Below are 20,257 nucleotides of genomic sequence, written 5' to 3' on the forward strand. Positions count from 1 at the left end.
TATTATCCAGGATAGATTTTTCTTTTAAATATGTTCTTTCATTTAATAAAGACTTCACAAGTACAACTTTTTCAGATACCAAGAGTGTTTTGGTAATAACAAAATTTCAAAATAGTAACTTTTTTCATTTCCCTAAAACATATACTTTCAATTAATCCTGTTTCCTTTTTACTGAAAGAACTTTTCATGATGACTGTAAGACTGAAGGATAATTTAGAAGCAGTCTCTAAAACTGGAAGTAATGTTCAACCAAATATGCCTGCCAAGTTTAAAAATGTATTAGGAATTAAATTGAAACATGTTGAAAATGACTCATTGTAGACCAGAATATACACTGTAGGAAATAAGAGCTCATTTACAAGTGGGAGAGATACACTCACACTTCATCTGTGGTAATTCTCTGGACTTTCCTTTCAGTAAATATCGTATTTTAAAATAATTGTGGAAAATATCTTACTTAGTTTTTATGAGTTGATTTAGTTCGTTGGCATTCTAAATTTTTCTACATCTTTTTTGGGACTTGGATATATTTACTAAATGTAAATCTATGAAAAATTTCTGAAATTTTCTTAGCCCTACGACTATTACCTCTCTTCTGTTTTAATTTTTTTTTTCTGATTTACAGTCCCTTCTATCCCCTACTCTGAGAAGCTGTTCCATTTTCAGGGTCCCTCTCTACCCTGCTGTTTGTTAAATTTCTATGTCAGGTCTCATCTCAGCTTTTATAATACTCCTGCTGCTATCAATCTTTTTTCTTTCTTCTTCCTCTTCTTCTTCTTCTTAAGTCTTCTCTGAAAACCCTTTTCTAGAACTAATCACTTATCTTTAAATGATGGCAGCACCAGCCAGGCTTCAATTCTGCCCCCAAGTAATGTAGGTGAAAGCTGTGGTTGTGGTATGCAACAGAGCACATCTGGCGTTATCTTCATCATGTACAAAGTTCTATTGTACAGTGCTAATTTAGAAGCTAATGATGGGGACCTTAAGACTTTCTTTTTTTTCTTTTCTTTTTGTTGGTCGTGGGTCCTGAACTCTGGGCCTGGGCACTGTCCCTCAGCTCTTCATTTCATGGCTAGCGTTCTACCACTTGAGCCACAGCACCACTTCGGGCTTTTTCTGCTTATGTGATGCTGAGGAATCAAACCCAGGGCCTCATGCGTGCAAGGTAAACACTACCACTGAGCCACTTTCCCAGTCCCAAGACTTTCTTATATATACTTCACTTTGACATTTTGATTATATTGTATCTGATTAATATTTCTTCTTTTTCTCATTTCCCTTATTTCTTTTTCACCCTCCTTCCTCTTTTTCCTTCCTTTTTCCTCAAATACACCAGGTTTCCCTGTTCTGCTGGAGCCACACCTCCAGCCAAGCTTTTTGCTGATTATTTTGGAGGTACAAACCCTAGTCCTTCAAATCACATTCTTCCCCATTAAATTTTTTTTGTCTATATAATCTGTGCATAGAGAGAATGTCATAAAAATAACCTTAACAAAATGTTCATTTCTAGAAATGGTGGCTCAGGCTTATAATCCTAACTACTCAGGAAGCTGAGACCCCAGGATCATAGTTCAAAGCCACCCTGGGCAGAAACATCTGTGAGAATCATTTACAATCAAGCACCAAAAAGCTAGAAGTGGAGCTGTAGCTCAAGAGGCAGAGTGCTAGCCTTGAACACAAAAGCCCTGGAATAGCACCCAGGCTCTGAGAGTTAATGGTAGGAACAGCACCCCAAAAAATTAATTTCTAGAAGTCCTCTATTAACTGTATTTAGCATGTTAGGATTTACAAAAGAAAAATTCTTCTGTAAGCCACCAATCAGAGTTTGCTAGCTTATGATTTTATGCAAACCCAACTAACTTGCACAGTTATTTTCTTGTTACCTTCTGGAGATTGGGAGAGTAAATCCCAAAATGGGGTGACAGATGATTAAGGTGTTTACTTCATTAAATAAGGTTTAAGGTGTGAAAATTTCAGAAAAAAGTTATATCATGCCACACTGCTTCATTGTGATATCCACATCTAACAAATTTGATCTAATCAGTTAAAAATCAATGAAATGCCTGAAAGCATTCAACTAAGTTCAACTACTTAATCAACATACTTTGAATGAAGACACTAAGCCTTAAATTTAGTATTTTATTAAAGCATTAGTTTACATTTTTATGTGTCAACAAAGAAATATTTAATCTTATTATTTGTTTGTTTCTTGGGACAGAGTCTTTCTATCCCAGGCTCAAGCTCAGTATCTTTCCTAGGTAGCCTAGGCTGGCTTTAAGCTCACTATCTTTCTGGAGTCCTGTGAGAGGCTTGAAAATAAGCACACAGTTATGTGATATTAGATAACATAGATTATACTTAAATACTTCTGAAGAAACTTTAAGGTCTCCCATTGAGTTTTCCTAATAGAAGAGACAGCCACCTAGCTATAACTAGTAGGATATGTGAGCAAGGGAAGAGAAAAAGTATTCCCAGTAAACATTTACAAGTGGTGAACAGAAAGCACCACACATTTAGTACTGTGAAAATAGTTAATGCTAAGTAGTACAGTTTGGTTGCTATTCCACTGAATGACAGAACCAGAGTTCTCAATTATCCTTACAGAATGAATGATAATAACAGAAGGGACTAAAGTAAAAAGGGGATGTAGCATGGAAACTATTACAATAGGCATCTTGAATTAAAAGAAATGATTTGGATATACTCAGAGATTAGAATTAACATAAGTTTAGCTTAATTGTCAGCGGCCTTTCTTGACTATCCCATCACAGTCAATATACTCTGCCCCAATTATTATTTGTCCTTATACAATCTAGCTCAGTCATCAAAGTATGTAATTATAATACAATAGTTATATATTTATTAACTTTCTGTCTCCATCAATTAACTCTCAGCAGGGGTTTCTCAAGTTTCTTTACTAATATATCCCTAGTATACATTACCATTACATATGGCATATGATAAATGTGTTGATTAAATAAATGGAAAGAAAGTTGAGAGGAAAAAAAACAAGTTGCAAATTACCAGTTGTCTTGTTCAAGTGACTGGTATTTCATGATGTTAGAATGCAAAACTCTGAAATGAAGAACAGGTCTAGGCAAGAGGATTATCTGAGTGAGGAGGGATGCGTGATCAATTAAGAGGTGATTGTGCACAATTACGACACTATACTAGTCAAGACACAATACCAGTTATGCTGAGCCAGTATGATGGCAAGGGGAGTGAAGAGGATTTTAGAGATACCATAGAGGAAGGATGTATTAAATATAAGATAAAGGATTAATATTCTGATGATTCAGATGGAAGTGGCTTAAAAATGGTGGAATGACTTATAGAAGTAAATTCAAATTTTTTTTCAAAAGGGTAAAACCTGGGAGGATGCTTCAGAAACAGACTTAAAGTTCCAATAAAACATCTGGACAAAAACATTTGTAATACAGGTAGAAATCTGAGTTTATAAGGCATAAGAAAAAGTATAGTTTGACAAGTATATGTCTGAGACAAGCAGAAAAGGTCAGATAAAATGATGTTAAGCGAAATGAACCCCAAGATAAGGACACAAGTGGTTTTTTCTTTCTTGCTATTGTTTCTAACGTATAAGATACCACGTGATTTTTTTGTTGCTTTGTATAACCCCTGTTTTCACTGTATTTGACATTGGTATAATTTGGGCAGGGGAAGGGAAAAACAAATCGTTTAAATAGGGATATAGGTTGATCCATTGCAACAATGAGATGTATAAGATGCTATGTCGAAAAATGAACTTTATAATTTAGGCGGGGGAGGAGGGGAGTGTAGTTGTGGAGATGGGAGGGAAGGGATGGTAGGGGAAAAACAAAGGAAGAGGCAACAATGCTTGTTAAGAAATGTACTCATAATAAAAAATAAATAAATAAATAAATTAAAAAAAAAAGAAATGTACTCATTACCTTGCTCATGTAATTGTAACCCCTCTATACAGTATTTTCACAATAAAAACTTATTAAAAAATAAAATATAATTTGAAAAAAAGAAAAAGTATAGTTTGAGTTTTGAACATTGTCAACTGTATTCTACAGTAATTATTATAGCTGTATTGAATATGTCAACAAGAAAATACCTACACAATTAAAAGAAAGAGAACCAAATAAAAATTAAACAGGAAGAAAAAAGAGAAGGACCAAATTAAAATTTCCAAATTAAATAAGACTGATGAGACATTACACCTGAAAAAATACATGAGCATGGACTGGATCCTGTATTAGAAAAAAAAATACTACAAAGGGATATCTGACAAAAATCAGTAAATGTACCAGTATAATGTGGTCTTAAATTGGAAAAGATAGTGAATTTATATAAATGTGTATTTCGGTACTTAAGAAATAAACTGTAAAGTATGTTGAAAATGAACTTTACAACTTTGGGGGGGGAGGGGAGAGACTATTTAGGGAGGTGGGGAGGAAATGGATGGTAGGGGAAAAATAAAGGAGGGTGTATCAATGCTCCATAGGACATGGACTCATTACCTTGCTCATGTAACTGTAACCCCTCTGTACAGTATCTTTACAATAAAAATATATATTAAGAACAACAAAATAAGGAAATACACTGTAAAGAGATAAAAGTAATGCATTCAACATACGCTTAAATTACTCAGAAAGTAAGAGAAAAGAATAAAATCACACTGAAACCTTTTGGGGCTAAAACACTGGATGGAAATTTAATATACTAACTTAATTATTATTAGGTGTGTGTGTGTGTGTGTGTGTGTGTGTGTGTGTGTGTGTGTGTGTGTGTGTGTGTGTGTGTGTGTGTGTGTGTGTGTGTGTGTGTGTGTGTGTGTGTGTGTGTGTGTGTGTGTGTGTGTGTGTGTGTGTGTGTGTGTGTGTGTGTGTGTTGGTTCTGGGGCTTGAACTCAGGGCCTTGGCAATGCCCCGACCTTCTTTTTGCTCAAGGCTAGTGCTCTATTATTGAGCCACAGCTCTATTCTGGCTTTTTCTGAGTAGTTTATTAGAGACAAGAGTCTCACAGACTTTCTTTCCCCAAGCTGGCTTAAACCAAGATCCTTAGCTCTCAGCCTTCTGAGTAGCTAGGATTATAAATAAGCATGAGCCACCAGCACCTGGCTATTATTAGTTATTGAGATAGGGTCTTAGTATGCAGCACGGATTGGCTTTGAATTTACTATGTCACCTATGTTGGCAGCTACATTAAGATCCTCCTGCCCCGGCTGCTCAAGTACTGGGACTATAGGTGCATATTACCATATTCAGCTCTATCAACTTTATTTTATTTTGTCAGTCCTGGGGCTTGAACTCAGGGCCTGGGCACTGTCCCTAAGCTTCTCTTGCTTAGGGCTAGAATTCTGCTACTTGAGCCACAGCACCACCTCAGGATTGTTCTTTTTATGTGGTACTGAGGAATTGAGTGCAGGGCTTCATTCATCTAGTCAAGCACTCTACCACTAAGCCATGTTCCCAGCCCCCAACTTTTAAATTAGCTAAATAAGGAATTTGAAAAAAAAAATTCTAAGCACCTAGTTTCCTATCTTTTATACTTTTGACTCTCAGTTGTAAAGAATGGGGACAAGAATCCTACCACTACCAGAGAAGCTATGGGGACTGAAAACTTAATTTCAAGCAACAGTTCTTTAGAAATACCTTTAGATTGAAAACTATAGCAGTCTATGTCTCATGCATGCAAGGCAAGCACTCTACCACTGAGCCACTTTCTCAGCCCCTCTATGTGCTTTTTAAAAAAATAATTTTTATTAAGATTAAGTGATTACATAAATTTCACAAATTTTACAGTATTGTGGGATAGTGATATTTAAAGCCACAAACACATTTTAACCTTCACAAAGCAAATTGTCATTTTCATTATTATCACAAACTATAAAATTTGTGAATTGTAAAAGCTTTGACAATACAACTATTTCTTCCACGTCAGTTGTTATGTACATTTCTTTCCTTTTGCTTAGTATAAGCTGCTTCCTCTTTCCTTCTCATTCCCTCCCTCCCATCACTGCCCTTGAGTTGCTTAGTTCATTTGCATCAATGTCCAGTGCAGCTGATGTATATGTTTTATATATATACTCTGGGGATTGAACTCAGGGTCTGAATGCTATTCCTGAGTTTTTGTGCCCAATCTTAACACTCTACTACATGTGCCATAGCTCTACTTCCAGCTTTTCTGGTATTTAGTTGGAGATAAAAGTCTCACGGATAGCCGGGCGCCGGTGGCTCACGCCTGTAATCCTAGCTACTCAGGAGGCTGAGATCTGAGGATTGCGGTTCAAAGCCAGCCTGGGCAGGAAAGTCCGTGAAACTCTTATCTCCAATAAACCACTAGAAAACCGGAAGTGGCGCTGTAGCTCAAGTGGTTGAGCGCTTGCCTTGAGCTGAAGAGCTGAGGGACAGCGCTCAGCCCCAGAGTTCAAGCCCCACAACCAAAAAAAAAAAAAAAAAAAAAGTCTCACGGATTATCTTAGAACTGTGATCCTCAGACCTCAGCCTTTTGAGTAGCTAGGATTATACATATGAGCCACCAGTACCTGGCTTAAAATATATTTTTGAAAATAAATATTTGAAAACCAATTGAAAACCATAGTTGAAAACCAAGTTATAACTTGAATTAATTTTGAAGTACAATTGTAGTAAATTAAAGTTGTTGAATAAAAAGCCTTTTTCATGCATGTTTGAAAATGGTATACTGCTCCCTTATACTTCTCTTTATAACACGTATTGTTTAATCATAAAATGAGGTAGTTGGTAAAGAAAAATTTTTACATAAAAGATGATACTAATTATACCTGATTGTAAAACTGTGTTCAGGCATGTCACAGGCTTTACTTAAACATTATTCTGGGAAATCATATTCTATGTAAATATTAAGATATATTTCTTTGATTTTACTTTGATACAAAGGAAGCCAGAGCATAAGCTCCAAATATAAAACAACTTTTCACTATACACTAATATATATATACTATAATCCCAAAATATGAATTCAAAGGTCTAGGAATATGGCTCAGTAATAAAGTTCTTGCCTAGCATGCATGAAGTCCTGGGTTTAATTCCCCAGCACCACAAAAACAAACAGCCAACCTATAGAGTCTAAATATACAGACACTATAGTTAAGAGTTTCAATGAAATAAATGTATATATACACATACACACACAGAGAAGTATTTATTTTTATAGTGCTAGTGATTAAATTCAAGGCTTCACATATGCTAGACACGCATTCTGTCACTGAGCTACAATTCCAGCCCCTTTTTCTACATAATGTATAATGCCTTTTTAAAAAAACGTTTGTTGTTTTGAAAAAACACAGGAAAAATGAAGGCAGGGAGCTTTTAAAATACCCTCAAATTTAGCTGGGGTTCACCATTCCTTTTGCATAGTCACTTAACCAGGATACCAGTTTTCCTAAGCTGCTGTCACAGAATTGGTATCAAAGGAACTTCAAACTTTTTAAGCTATCTATCTGATGCTTCAGTCTTTACAAGCATATTCCAACTGATTTGCTAGCCAGTTTATACCTGAACATTTCTACTGAAAAGTCATGTCATTATCAGATGGCTTGTATAAGAATGTTCATATCAACCAAGTGTCAGTGGGTCATGCCTGTAATCCTAGCTACTCAGAAGGCTGAGATCTAAGGATGGAGCTTCCAAGCCAGCCCGGGCAGGAAAGTCTGTGAGACTCTTATCTCCAATTAACTACCAGAAGACTGGAAGTGTTGCTGTAGCTCAAGTGGTAGAGCTCTAGGCTTGAGCTGAAGAGCTCAGAGACAGTGGTCAGGTCCAGAGCTCAAGCCCCATGACCAAAAAAAGAAGAATGTTCATAGCAGTTTTAAGTATATCAGCTAGAAAGTGGAAATAATTGTATAGTTCATCAAGAGGCAAATATGATAAATTGGTATAGTCATACCCAACAATAATGAGTGATCAATAGGAAAATGGATGAAAACATACATGAAGAACAAAGAAGCTAGACACAAATGACTACATACTGCATGATTCTATTTAATTTTAGTTCAAGAACAACAATGGATAACAGGATATGAATCAGAGTGGTTGCCTCTTGAGGGATAGTAGACATGTTAGACTGAAAAAGGTATACAGAAACTTTATAGAGTGACAAACTTGCTATATTACACACACACACACACAAATTATACTTTGACCTGAAAATTATACTTTCATTAAAATACATTTTCTAATAGAAAATAGGAACAAAAAGTGAGGGGTTTTAACATTTGCATATCAGCATCCTTACTTGTCTAGGAGTTGGTCATGTTTTTCTAAAGCATCCTTTTCAGCCATTACTGCTCGGTCCTTTTCAGCCACAGCATTATCTCTTGCTTCTCTGAGATTTCTAAAATTTAAAGATATATTTCAGTTATAAGTGCATAAGTATCCATCTTTTAAAAATTTATTAACTTGCATAAACAAACTTAAGGCAAAACAAAATTCCAAAGCCACAAAAGGAGTCAATTTTCACTAGAATAGGAGAGAAGGGAATGAGGAAAACATTAAAAAAACAACAACAAATGGTGAAGGCCAAACAGGTAGGACAATTTACAAAGAGGAAACCAAATATATAGAGGAAATATGTGGAAGCTGGGATTTCTATTAGTCTTCTCATAGGTGCTTGCAAGTTATGATTCCTTATACTTTTTTTTCCCCTTGTTGGTTGTAGGACTTGAACTCAGGGCCTAGGCGCTGTCCCTGAGCTCTTTGGCTCAAGGCTAGCACTCTACCACTTTTAGCCACAGCTCTACTTCTGGTTTTGAGTAGTTAATTGGAGATAAGGGTCTCATGGGGACTCTTCTGCCTGCGTGAGCTTCGAACCGTGATCCTCAGGTCTCAGCCTCCTGAGTAGCTAGGATTATAGTCAGGAGCCTATAATCAGTGCCTGGATATAAATACATTTTCTTTATCAGTTACTGCACCTTATACCCAGTCCCAAACCAGTATATCTTGTATCTTCTTTAATATTACCAAGCTACATGTTTCAAATTAAATGTGAATGTATTCTTCCACTGAAAGTAATAGTTACAGTAACTATTTTAGGCACATCACATACAGTAACTCAATTAATAGAACAAAAACCCATAAACTTCATGCTGTAACATTATTTCCATGAGAAGATATGAGAAGACTGAAGAAACATAGCATGTCAAGCATTAGCCTATGGGCACATAGTGAATGAAGCACACTATGGAGCCTGAACTCTGTGAACCCAGAGTTTGTTCTGCCGCTACAGTTCTGCTCTGAATCATATGATGTTGCTGCCTTTTAGGATCTCCTGTGTGCTTTTTTTCCTTGGGGAATTCTGACATTATGAGATCTATATTAAAATTAGCCTTAAAAGAATTGTGAATATATTATATCATTGGTTTTATGGCTCATAGTGTATAACATGCTCTTTCAAAATTATACTGGTTTGATAAAGTACCAGATGAATTCTGATATTTGTATTCCTGCCACAGATAAAACAATAACTTCTATATAACTAATAAATAATCCACTCCTACATGATAAATGCATTAGAAAATGTAACAAATGTAATCACACAACAATTAGCAGGAATTTAAATGTTCCTAAAAGAAGAAAGATGAAAACTGACAGAGGCTAACTATAGCAAATTTAAGTTCATGAAACTCAATTTGAAAGTCCAAATGGACTGTATAACCTAACACAATTGTAGTAAGAGAAAGATGTTAGGAGCTGGCCAACTGGCTAGTATCATGCCAACTATTTTAAATTATAGAACTCTGAAGCCACTCAGCATCTTTCTAACCCTTAAATACTTTCTAACCCTTAAATGCCTGAGGATATCAAAACCCAAGGATGCTCCAAGTCCTGCATATGAAATGGATTAGTATTTACAGATGACCTACCCATGTATCACCTTGTGATTACTTAGAAAACTTAATATAATGTAAATGTCATATAAGTTGTTGTGCTATATTGTTTAGTAAATAATGACAAGAAAATGTCTGTACATATTCAGTACTGGTGGAATCCTTTACTGAAAATAATTTTTGATTTGAAATTAGTTGAATCAGTAGTTGAAAAATCTGCAGATAACAAAATTGACTCTAAAATTACTTTTGTAAAGCTAATATTTGATCCCATTTGTTCACTTTATATCTACCTACCTACCTACCTACCTACCTACCTACCTACCTACCTACCTACCTACCTACCTACCTACCTATAGATTGTGGTACTGGGGTCGTTAGGCAGGTACTCTAACACTCTGGCCACATGTCCAGTCCTTCCATAATTTTTCATGTTATTTTACACTAACTCCATCTCCTATGTTTGTGTGTGAGAGGTCTATTAAGAAAAAAAAAAGGAGTAATAATCTAACATGAAATGGAAGCAAGTAGAGTGATCAAATAATACATCTGTCAGGCAGGTTTTATTTATTTATTGATTGATTTTGTGTATATGTGTGTGTGTGTGTGAGAGAGAGAGAGAGAGAGAGAGAGAGAGAGGGAGAGGGAGAGGGAGAGGGAGAGAGAGAGAGAGAAGGAAGGTATACTGGGGCTTGAACTGAGGACCTCACCATCTCATTCAGCTTTTTTGCTCAAGGCTGGCACTTGGCTCAAGGTTGGACTTTCCAGCTTTGACTGTCTGGGCTAGTTCTGAAACAACAATCCTCAGCTCTTAGCTTCCAGGTAGTTAGGAATAAAGGAATGAGCCACGGGTGCTGACGTTTTTTTCTTTTTTGGTATCAGGGTTTAAATTCAGGGCCTCAGGCTTGCCTAGCTAGACCTTTACCACTTGAGTCACACCTATAGCCTGGCTTTTAGATGATAATTTTTGAGATGGAATCTTGTAGACATGACTGCCCGGGCTGAATCATTATCTTCCTAAATCTTAGCCTCCTGAGTAGCTAGGATTACAGATATGAGCCACTGATACCCAGGAAGGCTGAGATATTTTTAACAGAAAAAGGAGGAGGTATAGTAATTATGACACCAGAACTTTTTTTTAGGACAAAATGGAAGTTTAACATTCAAATGAGAAATATTACAGTTCTTAGTTATTTCTCTAAATAAAGAAGGTTTTAATATTGCAGTAAAAAAGCCCTCTTCACATGTAATTCAATCCATTTGTGCAGCAGATGATTTAATATACAAAAGTTTATGTGAAAGTATCTGACAATTCAAACATGAAAACCTCAGTACAAAATATACATAACAACATACTACTGAACAGGATGGAATGTTCATACTTCAAGAAGATAAATTGCATAGTATGAAAAAGCCAAACCTAAACATATCTAAAAGGTGGTAATAAAAATGTCAGAATGATTGGGATGGGAATGTGGCTTAGTGGTAAAGTGCTTTCCTACCATGCATGAAGCCCTGGGTTTGATTCCTCAGTATCTCATACACAGAAAAAGCCAGATGTGACACTCTGGCTCAAGTGGTAGAATGCTAGCCTTGAGCAAAAGGAGCTCCGGGACAGTGCCCAGGCCCTGAGGTCAAGCCCCAGGATTGTAAAAAAAAAAAAAAGAAACTTTTTGAAATTCTTTTTTTTTGGGTCCGATCGTGGGGCCTGAACTCTGGGCCTGGGCGCTGTCCCTCAGCTCTTCAGCTCAAGGCTAGTGCTCTACCACTTGAACCATAGCACCACTTCCGGCTTTTTTCTTTTTGCTTATGTGGTGCTGAAGAATTGAACCCAGGACCTCATGCATGCAAGGCAAGTGCTCTACCACTGAGCCACCTTCCCAACCCAAACTTTTGAAATTCTAATGGGAACAAATCAGATTGACAAAGTCAGTTGCCTGAGTAAATATATGTAATGCCTGTGAACTTGAAAGTTACTATGAATAAATATGGAAGAAACCTGGAGGTCTCATCAGGCACAACTGAGAACTTTCTTTACCTTCTGCTATCATGTAAGAATATTCTCTTCTAATAAAAGTGAATATTGTTTCCCAGTTGGAACAAAAAGCATAGAAATAGGCTGTTACAGGCAATGTACTGACAAAGGAAATGTTTTAATGAATTCCCTCTACTTTCAGATTCTTCTTCCTGAACAAAACATAAAACTACTCATTTACTTTTTTTTCTTTTGGTAGTACTGGGGTTTGAACTGAGTCCTGAGCTTGAGGCTTCTCTTTTTCAGATAGTTTAAAACAGAGGGGTTGAAATGGTTCATCTTTTGCTCAGAACTAATTTTATTTATGTCTAGTATTTACCTTTAACTAACATAGGTCATTGAAAAGTGAATGAAAAGGACATAAAAACAAGATCAGCAAAGTGGAAATCTTTTTATTTTTTGAGGCAGAGTCTCATGCATGTTCTCAGGCTGGTTTGGAACTCCATGTGGACTTGATTGACCAGGCTGAACTAGAGAGCCTTCAATCTTAGGTTTCGGAGTGCTGGGATTATATATTAAATAGGAAATACTATTTAATAAAATTTCTTGAGGGAATAGAAGTATTTCAAGAGTAAAAAAACTTCTATCCTAAATTAAAAAATTATAATTGCTGCAATAGTTCGACTATCTGTCCTTTCTAAAACTCATAATGAATTTTTCGTTGCTGTTGTAACAGCATTATGAGATGAGATCTTTGATAGAGTAGTAGACCACAGGAATATTCTTCCCTGCATGGAACTGATACTGTTACATGGTAAGTCTTGTTATGTAAGTCCTCTTGCTCCCTCTCGTGCACCATGTGATGATGTAGGAAGAAGGCCCTTGCAAGATGCTAGCACTTTGATACTGAACTTCTCAACCTACAGAACACTAAGCCAATAAATTCCTGTTTATTATAAATTACTTATCTTGTACTACAAAATGTTTTTGGTCAGTCATGGACTTGAACTCTGGGCCTGGGTGATGTCCCTCAGCTCTTCAGCTCAAGGAGAGAGAGCACTCTACCACTTGAACCATAGCACCACTTCCGGTTTTCTGATGGTTAATTGGAGATAAGAGTTGCATGGACTTTCCTGCCTGGACTGGTTTTGAACTTCAATCCTCAGATCTCAGCCTCCTAAGTAGCCAGGATTCAGGCATGAGCCACCGGTGCCCGGTGGTTTTTTTGTTTTTTGCTTTCCCTTCATTTTGGAAATGTGAAAATGAGCTCCAGTAGACAATTATCTAACTCATATCATGCACAGTCCTGATCAAATCCATCAGAAATCTCTGTGTAGGTTTTCTTTCTTTCTTTTATTCTAGTCCTGGTGCTTGAACTCAGGGCCTGGGCACTGTCTCTAAGCTTCTTTTTGCTCAAGGCTAGCATTTTACCACTTGAGCCACAGCACCACTTCTGCCTTTTTCTGTGTATGTGGTACTGAGGAGTCAAATCCAGGGCTTTAGCCCTGCCCAGGCAGGAAAGTCCATGAGACTCTTATCTTCAATAAACCACTAGAAAACCAGAAGTGGTGCTGTGGCTCAATCAGTAGAATGCTCGCCTTGAGTTGAAGAGTGCAGGGACAGCGCCCAAGCCCAGAGTTCAAGCCCCAGGACCTACAAAAAAAACATAACAAAACAAAAAATACCCCAGGGCTTCATGCATGCAAGGCAAGCAATCTACCACTATGTCACATTCCCAGCCCTTTGTGTAGGTTTTTTTCTAAACCAAGTCACCCAGTTTCTAAAAATAGAACTGATTAATTCAAGAACTATATACTGAGTACTTTTGTGGAAACCCAGTACTGACCAATAGATAAAAATTCCACTCTCATGGAGATGACATTCTAGGAGGAAAAAAAGCCAAAATAAATAAATACACTATTAGTAAGATGTACTGCTCTATGGAAAATATCTGGGGAAAAATAAAGCAGACAAGGGGCTAGTGAGTATTTAGGAGGAGGTATTTTAAATATAGTAAGAAAAGACCATACAGAACAAGTAACATTTCAGGATGTGAAAAAACAAGGCTCTGTTATCATCCTTTAAAGTAGATGGGTAAGCAGTGGGAACCATAAATACAAAGGTCCTGTGGTGGGGAGTATGTCTAACAGATAAAGAAAATAAAAAAGAGTGCTATTCACAATAGCCAAGTTATAGAATCATTCTGTGAGTCCATCAAGAGATGAATGGATAAAGAAATGTGAAAATATACACAGTGTTTTATTAGCCATAAGGAAGAATGCAATCATATATATCATTTGCAGAAAAAGGGATGGAAGTACAGATCATCACATTAAGATGATAATAAGCCAGGCTCAGGAAGACAAATATTACATTGGTTTCTCTACTATATAGAATGTAAAGAAAATTGTATATGAAAGCAGAAGAAAGACTGTGAAGAGAAAGGAGACCTACTGAATGGGGGATAAGGGAGTGAGGTGATATGACCAAGCTACAATTTTGATGAAGAAGTCTTAGGTCAATTTTCAGAAGTTCTTCCTCCACTTTGGTATTGGGAATGAGTGTCAGGGGCCTTCTGCTTGCCAGGCAAGTATCCTACCACGTGAGCCACGCCTTCAGCCTTCTTCAGCTAATTTTTATAGCTCTTAACATTGAAATAGCATAGAGCTACGCATATCTAGTTTTGTTAGCAAAATGTTTATAACCGTAAGCAAAGTATACCTTATTTGTCTTAGCTTCCTCGTTTGTAAAATGAAGACTCTAATTCCTGCATCCTCACAGAATGTGTTCTACTTTATTCTCTCTAGAGTGTATATAAAGTGTTGGAGACAGTGCTATTGTTAGTAAATTGCCAAAATATGAAAAATATAAATTAAAAATTAGAGTAATCATTTTAAAATGGTAAGTACTACAATGTACTAAAAAGGATATTATTTGTCATAGAAGCCTGGGGAAATGAAGATTGTAAAGGGATTGCAGTAGCTCTCAATTCCCAATGCCTCTGGTCCTTAGAGGGCTGGAGTCACAGACAGGGCACAGCAAAGAAACAACTCTTAGTAAACTCTATGTGATCTTAGGCAAGCACTCTGGGACTTGTTCAGGGCTGTCACATTGTAAAAGATGATGAATGAATTGTTATCTTCCTTCTCAAATATTGTCTGCAACCTGTAGTTGCAGGTGATGCCTTATTACTGATCATACTCTCAGATGACTAAAGTAGAAAAGCTGAGTCAAGTGGGGTGTCACAGCATATGCCTGCAATCCCAGCTACGTGGGAGAAAGAGGCAGGAGGACTGTGACTTCAATGCCAGCCAAGGAAAGTTAGCTAAATGATATCTCAAAAATAAAATAACAGCCGGGTGCCGGTGGCTCACGTCTGTAATCCTAGCTACTCAGGAGGCTGAGATCTGAGGATCATGGTTCAAAGACAGCTGGGCAGGAGTCCACGAAACTCTTATCTCCAATAAACCACTCAGGAAACCAGGAGTGGCACTGGGGCACTGTGGTAGTGGTAGAGCACTAGCCTTGTGCTGAAGAGCTGAGGGACAGCATCCAGGCCCAGAGTTCAAGCCCCATGACTGACAAAACAAACAAACAAGAACAATAAAACAGGCTAGGGGCATAACTAAAGAAGAGAGGAAGGAAGGAAGGAAGGAAGGAAGGACGGAAGGAAGGACGGAAGGAAGGAAGGAAAGATGGGAAAGCAAAGTTAGAGTAATTTTTGATGTTTGCTTCTTATCAATTACCATGTCATGCCAATTCTAGATATTCTTTAAATTTAAGTGTTAATCTCTTTCCACGTTTCATCTTAATCTAAATTCTGTAAGAGCTTCTAACCAATCTCCCTCCCTTGAGGCCCTCATCAACTGCAATTATCCCCACACAGCAACTGCAGTTACTACTACTACTACCACTGCTAATGAAATCACATCATTCTCCTATAATAAAAGCTCCAAGAATTCTCCATTGACAACAAGGCATTGAAAAATCATTTTTTACTCCACTGCAGTACAGAAAACTCTTGCACCATCTGAACCTTTCTTTGTACCTGACATACCTTGAAATACTAAGTTAATTAACTAATGAACCTATGTGATAATCTTCTATAGATATATATAGGATATGGTTAACAATAAAAGGTATCCGACAATAAAAATCTATAATTAGAGAAGTGAAAGACACTAAATTTTTAGGGAAGAAGTAACTCACACATTTATGCAGAAACCAAGGCAAAAACAAATGGTATGTATACTTCTCTATATTCCATGACATTATCAGTTAGCTTTTTTTTTTTCTTCTGTCATGGGCTTGAACTCTGGGCCTGGGTGCTATCCCTCAGCTCTTCAGCTCAGGGCTAGCTCTACCACTTGAGCCACAGCACCCCTTCTGGCTTTTTCTGTTTATGTGGTGCTGAGAAATTGAACCCAGAGCCTCATGCATGTGAGGCAAGCACTCTACCACTGAGCCAACTTCCCAGCCCCATTAGTTAGCTTTTATATAACAATAATTTCATTATAATGTCACTGAAATAGAAAAAATATTTTTTGCATACAGATAAAATGTGTTAAAATAGTATCTTTATATTCATACTATATATATTTTATAAGTTGTAATGAACTTTTCACACGTAGTATTAATTTAGATATCACAGGTCACCTTGTAGCCTGCCTGATTTTATAAAGAGAGGAAATTAAACATCAGGGATATTAAGTGATTTATCTAGCTCTCATTTAAGTTTACTGTTTTGTGCTAAATATCTGTCATAATATAATAATATTATTTTAACTCATGGAATTATAACTCATTATTATAACTCATGGAATGAGGTTTCATTGGTTTATTTACTCATTTTTTGACAGTCTTAATATGTAGCCTGGGCTATCCTAGAACTCATAATCCTACTGCTTCTTTCTCTCAAGTGCTAGGATTACAGGCTTATCTACCACTACTAGCTTCAGAACAGTCTTATTCCCAAATGTGTAAAAGGGTCTATTTCCATTTCAGCCATCTAATATGCACTAAGCGAAAACTTATTTGTATACTAAGTCTCACCACAGAAATGAGTGTCACTCATGTCTCCCATAGTCCAGATGAGTATTTTAAAGTAAACACAATGTACAGAAAAGACAAATAACGTACACACTGAGCCACAGCATACATAAATATAATTCCACTTTTTTTTTTTTTTCTGGTGCTAGGGCTTGAACTGAAGGCCTTAGGCTATTGCTGGGCTTTTTTGCTCATGGCTGGTACTCCTGAGCCATGCTTCTAGTTTAGCTTTTTGCTAGTTAACTGGAGATAAGAGTCCCTTGAACTTTCTGCCAGGGCCAGCTCTGAAGCACAATCCTCAGATCTGAGCCTCCTTAGTAGCTAGAATTACTGATGTGAGCCACCATTACCTAGTTATCCATAGTTGCTTGTTGTTGTTGTTTTTAATGGTTTTGGAGCTTGAACTCAGGGACTAGGCGCTGTCCCTGAGTTCTTTTGCTCTACCACTTTGAGCCACAACACCACTTCAGGTTTTCTGGTGGTTAACTGGAGATCAGAGACACATGTACTTTCCTGCCTGGGCTGGCTTTGAACTGTGATCCTCAGATCTCAGCCTTCTGAGTAGCTAGATTGTAGGTGTGAGCCACCAGCACCTGGCTATAGTATTTTTTGGTGTATCCAAATACCCAGTTCAGTTCTCTTTGCTTATTATCTTTGTAAGTCTCCATCTTCTACTCTCTTCCTCCTCCCTTAACCATTTAGCTCCCTAAATTACAGGGACAGAGACCAAGATTAGATGCACGAGTTCTAATTGTCTTTTCTACACTTTAGTAGAAAAACTAAAAGGTACTTTCAAGGTACAGAAAACAAACAAAAGGCAAAACTTATTTACCTAATCTTATTTTACAGTCTTCTAAAAATATTTATTAGGAAGAAGCAAGGAGACTAAGAACAAATATGCCAGTACTTTTTCCATGTTAATTCTTATTAGCATAGTACATTTTGATTAAATACAATGAACAGAATTATTTATCTAAGGCCAATAGAAGATATTTATCCAAGTTCAATAGAAGATATTAATTTATGCAGATATACAAACAACTAAACATAATAAATTTGTTTTGAATTTTATGATTTATAATAAGGAATATCAAAAACCTTCCTTTAGTTGTTTTAAGTTGTAAGATTTTAAAAGCAGCAATGTAGTTTAGTTTTACCTAGTGGGGGACAAGTTCTAACCATAGTCAAATCTGCCATAATGTAGAAATATATTCCACAAAGATTTCATCATAGAAAACACAGGGCTGGATCACTGTGAGAAAAACAACAGAGGCAAGCTTGTACAACTGGCTATGTAAGTGAACTTGTGTTGGTACAGGCTTCAGTTGCAGTCTGGCACCACCTGGTGGCAGCTGGTCATTGTAGTGTTAACAGCCCTGGACTCAAACCTCGGTCCTGCAGCTTGGGACCATCCAGGAATCCCTTGGTTAAGAGGCATCCACCCTGGTTCGATCCCGGGTTTTGGAACCAAAAAAAAAAAAAAAAAGAGGCATCCACTTGGTTGTGGATAGGGGGCCAGTGCATCCCTGAAGACAAGTAAATTTGCCTCGTTAGCTTTCTTGCTTTCAGAAATGCCTCTGCTATTTTCCCAAACAACTTTACCAAGGTGCCTCTAGTAATCCAATTACCTTAAAGAGTTAATATATCCAAATTTATGTTATGGCAATGTATTTTATTTATGTTTACATTTTTGGTGGTACCAGGGTTGAAACTTAGGACTTAGGACTGACTTGAGACAAGGTTTCTTTCCAGACAGAATCTAATTTTTGCTTAGGTTGACCTGGGACTGAGATCCTCCTACATACGCCTACAATGTAGCTGGAATTAGAGACCACACCACTATGCCCGTCTTATTAACTGAGAAAAGGTCTCGATAGCTTTATCCAAGCTGTCTAGATCTGCAAACCTCCCACTCTCTCTCACTAGTAGTTGGGATTACAGTCATGAGCCAGTGAGCAGCACATGCTCTCCATGGATGCCTTGTAAAGGTTAAAATTTCAGAACAAGGAAAAAGATAAATTATCAACTGTTGCATCAAAGTTTATGTGGCCATGGGAATTGTATTCCCATAAATTTTAAGTTTAAATCAGTCAACAAAGTCTACAAAATCTGTAACAGAATTGAACAGAATGATTTTTTGTTTGGTAAAAGAAATATTACCTATACCATGAGTCTTTCTTATGAACAGATCCTTTTTTTTTATGAGTTTAGAATTTACAGACAACTTTTTGCTAACCAGCGTCAAGTCAAACTAAATTTACTAACCTTTTCCATTAAAGGCTTGCATGTTCTCTCTCTCTCTCTCTCTCTCTCTCTCTCTCTCTCTCTCTCTCTCTCTCTCTCTCTCTCTCTCGTGTGTGTGTTTTGGGCAGTCCTGGAGCTTGAACTCTGGGCCCTGGGCACTGTCCGTGGGCTCCTTTGGTTCAAGGCTAGCACTCTACCACTTGAGCCATAGCACCACTTCCAGCTTTTTCTGTGATTAACTGGAGATAGAACTGTCCTGGACTTTCCTGCTCGGGTTACCTTCATACCATGATCAATCCTCAGATCTCAGCCTCCTGAGTAGCTAGGATTACAGGCATGAGCCATCAGCGCCTAGCTCTAATGTTTAATAAACTATGCTTACCATCCATGTGGCTGTTCAATGTAGAATCTGGCATTCTTAGCTCCTCAACCCTGTCCCCTTTTCCACCTCCCAGGAGTCAAACTAATTCAATCTTGTTGGGTCTTCAATTTTTTTCTTTTTCATTTCTTTTCCTCTCTACTACTACTAGTCTAATCCCATTATCACCGCTTATGTTGGTAATGGAAACAATCTCTAAAAGTGGCCTCTAAGCCCTTTCATCTGTTCTCTCACTGAAGTGATGTGATTTAAACTCAGATCATAGTATGCCTTCTCTTTCAATTCCTCCCATAGTCCTCATAAAATGGTTCAAATGAATGATCTGGATCCTTCTTTCATTCTTTGGTCACATTTCATAACTCCCTGTCTCTCGGCTGTATGTCAGCTATAATAAATTTCTTCAAAAAGCTTTACTTTGTCTTGCCTCAAAGTTTTGATACATGCACATGTTAATTACACAGGTTGTCAGCATGCACATTTCTTCTTTCATGAAGTCCTCCCTGATTCATCCCAAGGCTAGCTTAGATACACAGGTGATCTCAACCTTTGTATCTAGTAATTTTTTCTGCTATCATCATACTAATGATAATTACTTTCTGATTTGTCTTTACCCTCCATTAGATTATTAGCTTTGTGAAGACAAAAGTCATTGCATGTGTACTATCAAATATATTATCAAATGTACTATTAAATATATCAAATACACGTGTACTATCAATCAGTATTTGCTAAATAAACAAGACTGTTGCTCTGAGAA

General features: G+C 37.1%; 1 protein-coding gene across 1 annotated transcript in view; it reads right to left on the reverse strand.

The window, feature by feature from the left end:
- The window catches only part of Pibf1 (progesterone immunomodulatory binding factor 1), a 142,019-nt gene that overhangs the window by 87,883 nt on the left and 33,879 nt on the right, over positions 1 to 20,257 (reverse strand). Inside the window, exon 10 of the mRNA XM_042685793.1 lies at positions 8,263 to 8,361. Coding sequence (XP_042541727.1) covers positions 8,263 to 8,361 — 99 coding nt within the window. The remainder of the gene's footprint in view (positions 1 to 8,262; positions 8,362 to 20,257) is intronic.

Source organism: Dipodomys spectabilis, unplaced genomic scaffold, assembly GCF_019054845.1.
Source record: "Dipodomys spectabilis isolate Male_0828 unplaced genomic scaffold, ASM1905484v1 ptg000095l, whole genome shotgun sequence".
NCBI classification, from domain to species: domain Eukaryota; kingdom Metazoa; phylum Chordata; class Mammalia; order Rodentia; family Heteromyidae; genus Dipodomys; species Dipodomys spectabilis.